General features: G+C 46.4%; 1 protein-coding gene across 4 annotated transcripts in view; it reads right to left on the reverse strand.

Annotated features, from left to right (window-relative positions):
- The window catches only part of GRIA1 (glutamate ionotropic receptor AMPA type subunit 1), a 126595-nt gene that overhangs the window by 13483 nt on the left and 106098 nt on the right, over positions 1-7014 (reverse strand). For all 4 annotated transcript variants that reach the window (XM_009635306.2, XM_035890824.1, XM_009635299.2 and 1 more), the window contains 2 exons: positions 3232-3430; positions 2438-2685 (listed from right to left, as the gene is read on the reverse strand). In XM_009635306.2, coding sequence (XP_009633601.1) covers positions 2438-2685; positions 3232-3430 — 447 coding nt within the window. The remainder of the gene's footprint in view (positions 1-2437; positions 2686-3231; positions 3431-7014) is intronic.

Here is a 7014-nt window from a genome sequence, read left to right on the forward strand (position 1 = left end):
TTTTAACATCTGGAGGCCAAAAGATACTCAAAGCGAGATTCACCTAGGAGGAAGAAGCAAGCTCTTTTAGCAGCCCAAGAGACCAAATTGATGGCCTGGGAGGGATGTTTGCACCTGCTACAACACACAGAATTATTTCTGGATTTTCAACCTTGTTTCCATTTGTCTGTGGCAACATCCTGGCATTGTGTTCTGATGTAGAAGCAAGAAAAACAATGGTGAACTCTCATTTAGCATCTCTCTAGGATCCTTTCCTAATCAGCTATCCTAAATGCAGGAAAACCGGTCTAGCTACAAAAGGGACAGGTTGCAGCAAAAATTAAAATATAGCCCAGCTTCTAAAACACGGGTAGGCCTGGCTCACATGTACCTCCAAACCTGGCTCGGAGCTTTTTACTCTTTGGATGGAAGTGAGTGGAGATGAAGCCTCAAAAAGAGACAGGCTGACCGTGCTATACAGATGCCTCATGAATGTCACCTTGCTCAGGGCAACCTCTCACATGCAGGACCCCAAGGGGAAAACAGACACTACATGATGACTGTAGGGAACTACTAAGATTAAAACAATTAAACCAACAGGAACAAAACAAACAGAATGGGACAAAAACTGACAGCAACTGTTCCAAAGAAACACCATCGGATGGAAAATCAAGCATTCCTCCTTTGCCATTAGGCCCATAAGAAATTTGTTCTACATGCAGCCGGGGTGAAAAAGAGGAAACCAAAAGAAATGTTAGGAATTTTTGGAATCATGCCTAGCAGAGGGGTGTTTGGAGCTGCAAAATGAAAATGATTGATGCAGATTTCTTTTTTGTTCTTTATTTTTCTTAGAAGTGTGATAAATGGCTCCTTTGCATGCCAACAGCTACAAGACAGGTAGGATGTTCCTGTTTGTTTTTATAATATCAAAATTAGGATACAAGATTGATGTTTAAATAAATAAATAAATAGAATCAGCCCTGTATCCTAATTTCCATATTTGCAAGACAGAAAACAAACACTGGCAAGGGTGCAACACAAAACATCTCAAAGCTGTGAGAATATATCCACCTTCATTTGGAGGGCCCCAAGTCATTTCAGAGCCTGAACCACACTGGGTGCAAGAATTGCCTTCTGGACCACCTGCACTGCATTCCTGAGCTTCTCTAAAGATAACTCCAGCAATTGCTGATACAGCAAGTGCTGAATCTAATTTGAGCTGACTTAATAAATGTAGTAATCAAAATCCTTGGGCCTCATCCACTACCAGTTGATATATCTTTGATTCTTCGAGCTGGCTTTGGCTTGGGAACTATGTGACCAGACAAATGCATCAGCAAATGCTCAGCTGGTTTCTAGTAATCCAGAGACGATGGGTTAAATGTCTCTGTATTGGGTAATGTTAGCAAGCAAGTATAAGGCCACATATACTATTTTGGTCAAAATATTTTGATCAAAATATGTTTAATAAATAACTACTGGGCTATTGATCAGACTACTTAAAGCTTTGGTTCTGAGGACTTTGTCCCACTGAAACCTTACAACTCATATTCCTCGTGATTGGAATGTGAGGAACTTGCACGGCAGCTGTCAAAGGGAACCACACCTCCGGCGTGACTCTGATCACCACCCCAGTTTGGGGTGATGCTGCTCTGAGCAGGCCAGTCTGTGCGATGCACTTTGCAGGGGACCAGCTCATGTCCAAGAGCATGGCTGTGTGCATGGCCCAAGCCCTGCTAATATCTCAGATCTGTACTTCCTAAGGGTTGTCCTTTTTAAGGGTTGTCCTTTTTAAAGGAAGGTCTCTGAAGACATTTCATATGACAGTAGGCAAAAGCATGTGACAGCTCTAGGTCTGGGCTCAGAAATGCAGGGTTTGTGCCCCTTTGGACTTGCCATAAATTTGGCGCTTGCCAGGATCTGAATTGACTCAGTGAATGAAAATACACACCTTTTGCAGGGCTTTTTCAAAACCAGCTTCCCTCCTCTCCCAAATAGCATTTCATTTTAGGAAACACCAAAATGTTTTCCCCATGAGAACTCCCTCTGCAAGCATGGATCCAAGCCAGGGTAATCCCATACTCTGCAAAGCTGTGCAGTTCACATGGCACGGGGTGAGCATCCCTTCCGGATAATGCTCTGTGAAACCAATGGTTACACCACAGCAGCCCCCCTGCCATCACCCAATACAGCAGACACATTCATAGCAAGGGGATCAGCCAGGATCCAGTTTCCAAATGCAGGGCTTGAATAATTAGATGCTCCCATTGCTGCTCAATGGGTGCTGGGCATTTTACTCCCCTGCGCATCACACTGAGTTTTCATATCCCTTTCCCTCCACCTCCCCCACCTCCACACCCCAAGCTTTTCTGATAGACATGGCAATGGAGATTGAACTGTGTGCATACATTGATTTGCTGGGTGGTTTGTCAAAAGAAAGCAAATCCAAGCTACTTACCTCAGTGCAGACCCCTTTGGCGTTGCAATGCCATAGCCTTTGGAGTCCAAGTTACCTCCCACCTTCATGGTGTCACAGGGCTTCCGCTGCTCGATGTACTCATTCATCGTGGACTCCAAGAGGTAGGCATACTTCCCTTTTGACTTCCTCACGCGGATCATCCCCTCTTCTGTCGTCCTCACAAAAACGGAGGGTTCGGCTGACTTCATGTATGTCCACATCTTCTCAAACACTGCTATTTTGGATCGCTGCGTAGGACAGCACAAACCCAACAGAAGCATTAAGAGAGGTTTGGGTGCCAGCTGAGATTTCCAGCTTGGACTGAACACATGCCCACGTATCAGATGGGCCAAGGAAGGCAAAAGGGATAATGAGATGTTAATGAACCTCCTGCCATTTCTGCATCAGAGCCCATATCAGTCCCTGATTTCTGCCACGTATTTGTGTACAGCAAGTGACTTTGCAGATCAAACCAAGGGCAAACCAAACTGGAAATCAGGTGATGGTTTCTTTTGGAACTGCTCAGAGTAGCTCCTTGGTAATGTGGGAAGCACATGGATATTCCATATTGGTGTGTACAATTGCAGAATATCACATGTACCAGACACACAGACAGCCTTTTGAGCAGCAAAGGGAAAACTGGATTTTTGCTGTTCAAAGGACAAGCTCAGCAGACCCTAATGTGGTAAGGGGAAGCAAGAGAAAAAAAAACCAGACCTGTGCTGAGGTTGGGCCTGGAGGACTTGTCAAACAAGGGGCTAATCAAAATGCTTGCATTAACGTTTCCTTTTTACCCTGAAAAATTCTTTAGTGGAGCCAGCTTCCAGGGTCCCATATGCGATTTCTGTCTGCTTGGCCAAGTCCTCTGCACTCTCGATGGGAGAAACCATCCTTTCCACGGTGAGGAAGGCAGCCAGGTTAGCTGTGTAGGAGGATATGATGATCAAGGTGAAGAACCACCAGACGCCACCGACTATGCGGCCAGAGAGAGACCTGGACACAAAGAGGAAAGTCAGACAGGAGGGGTGTGAAGGTCCAAAAGGTGCAGCTCGCTCTTGTGGGCCCATCATTTACCTGGGCATTTACCCAAAGTCATGTTCTCCAGCCACTTCCAGGGAAGCCAAAGGTCTGTCTCAGTTCTCAATCTACTTTGCAAGGTGTCAATGTAATTAGAGGGGGGATAAAAAATTCATAGTGAAAAAAAATCAGCAATAAACTCATTGAATTTGCTTTGATTTTCAATTCCTTCCACACTATATGATAATATTAATAATAAGAGATGGAGACAACTACAAGGATGGTTTAGCTGGGCAGGGCAATGCCCATCCAAACAGCAGCTCTGGTGAGGTCTGTGCTGTGGCATGTACCCGCAGGGGGAAGGAGCACCAGCATGGAGCCAGACCAGATATACAGACCCACTGGGATCACTGGGTCAGCTCCTCCATCACCTGAAGTTTAAAAATCAAAACTCTATGTTTTTCATGAGACATACTGAAGCTCAGAGAGGAGCTACGGCTTTACTGAATAATTTGTCTGCTGACATTCTCTGTTTTGTATTCAGCAGATGGTTGACAAGATGTTCATAATAATGCCTTAAAATCTAGGTATTTTGCACTCGCTGCAATCAAATAGCCAATTATCTGTAACCATTGGGTAGGTTACAGGCAAATAAGTCAAGCAGGCATTAATTTATATTAAAATCTTTTAAAATAATTTTTAAGAGTGGAAGATAATTTTAGATTGATGTCAGTATTCATGCATTCTGTCTAAATTATTTATATGCTCCTTCTCCAGATGCAGAGCACTGTCCCAGACAGAAGGCTACTTACAATGCTATTTTACAAAGCCAGACAGTCTGACCAAGGGGGACCTGACCATGAGAAACTGTTTATTTTTTTGTGGGGAACCATGTCTCAGCATTGCCTTTCTGCTGACCTGAGTCACCCCACAGAAATATGGTTTATCGGATGGTAAAAGAGGTATCCCAGTCCAGCTGAGGGCACTGGACAAGCCCATGATAGAGCGTGCCGTGCTGTGTCCGGGTCTGCATGAAGCCTTGGGTCCAGCTGCTATGGGTCACTGTGGTTTAACACGTCCTGACAAACCAACCTGCATGCTCCATTGCTCCACTGAGGGAAAAAACACGCCCTGCTAGTCACCAAAAGTAGAGCTGGAAAGAGACTAAATCCACATATCCCAGCAGCTGCATGACTTACCTAGGCTACACCCTTCCAGTCTGTCCAATTTGCTTTCGAATGCTGCTGATGTGAGGGGAGCTGCTCCCACAGACATCACATCATCTCCCCATTTAGATCAACCCACCCTGAAATCTCTGTAGTCAAAACTTTCTGAGCTCACTTCCCAACAGAAAGCAGGCGCAGCGACTGAGCTCGCACACGCAGCACACGGGGCAGAGCGGAAAGCACGTGCTTTAATATGCGGAAAGAAGACCCATCCCACCACGCGTGCTGTCAGCCCTGCACTCCTGGAGAATGATCACAGCAGCTTTCACCTGTGGCAGAGGGAAACTGCAGGAAACACGACTGCAAGGGATTACAGCAGCAGAAAGGACTAGCGGTGTATTTTACAGATGTGACTGACAGGATTTCTACGGTTAGAGATGGGTTGGGCTTTCCTCTGCACGGGGGCCTCGTTTTGAGCAAAGCCTCTGCCCTCCCCTCTGTTTTCTTCTTCCATGGGCTTTTCTGAGACCAGGCAGCAAAGTCCATCTCACCACAAACCCAGGCTCCGAGAAAGACTTTGAAGGATATCCACCTTGCAAGGTCCTTCAAGGAAGTCTACAGGACCCATCTCCAAGGTGATACTGTAGGGAGTTCACAAATTCTTTTCTTAATTATCCACATCTTAGAAAGCAAGAAGGGTACTACAAAGATTTTTTCAGGCATGGTTTCCAACCATAAGGTATATGCTGGTTACTCTGCCCTGCAGTGTCGCACGCAAACCTCCTCCTTTGTCGGCAACTACAGCAACACAGCTGAGCAGACCGATGGCCCCTCACCCCAGATTACTTTATTTTTATGCCTCCCTATCACTGCCAGCCAAAGAGAGGGATCAGAGGTTTGCTGTGGGAGTGCTGGATGCTGTGGGAAAGGCAAGCAGGTGGGCACTGTTCTTCGACCCTATCTTTAACTCTCTAAGAGAGACGTACTCACCAAACAAGCTCTGGAGATGAACAGGGACCTCCAGGGAAGATTAACCCTATCTACCTCATGTTGGGAGGAGGTCCCCTCACAGACGGCCCTCTCTATTGAATTTTGAAGGAACTGGGACCACTAGCTTGGACTAAACGGCTAATTTTTAAGCAGCTAAAGTTAGGTGAGATGAATGTGACCATCGGGCTTCCCATCTGCAGAGAACACTCAGCCTGCAGGACTGTCAGTGCAAACGACTTTACCTTTTGTTTCATATTTGGAGAGGGATCAGGGAGGGAGACAGCTGTGGATTCAGCTCACATGTCTTCAGATTGATGGGAAGAGGAAAAAGATACCTGTTTTTAATTAGTCTGGATGATGTGCGCTCAGGGAAGGAAGCACTCAGAAAAGGCACAGAGGCATTAAACAAAAGTAACCAGATAATGTCAAATACAGCGATCTCTGCTGATGAAGGCCACTTGGAGCTGGCAAGATCCATTTGCATGGCAAATAATCACATTCATCTCCAGCTGCAAATTATACAGCCTTTCCTTCCTGACGAAGCTGGGATATTTCTGCGACTTGTTTCAATCCCTTCAGCAGCAGTCAGCCGGATTCCTGCCTCTAGACCCTCGACATCCTGGTGTTATTCATTACTGCCGTATCCCACGGGGGCTGCCTGCTGTCAGCTGCAGATGGCTTATGCTTCCCGGCTCCGCACCTGGCACTGACGGCATGAAAAAGTAACTACAGGGCAATGAAACTGGGAGATAACGAGGAGGGATGGGGAAAGGGGGAGAGGGTGCTGTAGCTTCTTTCCCATGGGAGCCAGATGGGATGGGATGCACATCTGTACCATGCACCAGGCTTATCTCGGCAGTGTCTGCTGCTGGTCATTTCTCCTCGTGACATGAGATGCTGGGGGGAGGTGAGTGCTTGCTCTCATAGACGGTGGAGGAAAGAAGAGTAGATAAACAGCTTGCTATGACTGCCAGCGTGGCTAGGGCTTGCCCTCATTGCTAGTTTGACTTGGAGCTAGAAGCTGTGAATCTAAACTGCTGTAAACACACAGCAGAGAAAACACTCGGCATACAGGCTGTGCAGGGAATCATCCTTTTGCTCCCTGGTTGTACAGCACCTAACACAAGGGAGTGCTGGCCAGTGATGAAGCCTCTTGGAGGCTGGTGCAATACAATAAAAGATCATAGAATCATAGAATGTTTTGGGTTGGAAGGGACCCCTAGAGGTCATCTAGTCCAACACCCCTGCAGTGAGCAGGGACACCGCTAACTAGATCAGGTTGCTCAGAGCCCCGTCCAACCTGGCCTTGAAGGTTTCCACAGATGAGGCCTCCATTACCTCTCTGGGCAACCTGTTCCAGTGTTTCACCACCCTCATTGTAAAGAATTTCTTCCTTATATCTAG

The sequence above is a fragment of the Egretta garzetta genome, unplaced genomic scaffold, assembly GCF_000687185.1.
Source record: "Egretta garzetta isolate BGI_Z169 unplaced genomic scaffold, ASM68718v1 scaffold270, whole genome shotgun sequence".
In the NCBI taxonomy this organism is placed as follows: domain Eukaryota; kingdom Metazoa; phylum Chordata; class Aves; order Pelecaniformes; family Ardeidae; genus Egretta; species Egretta garzetta.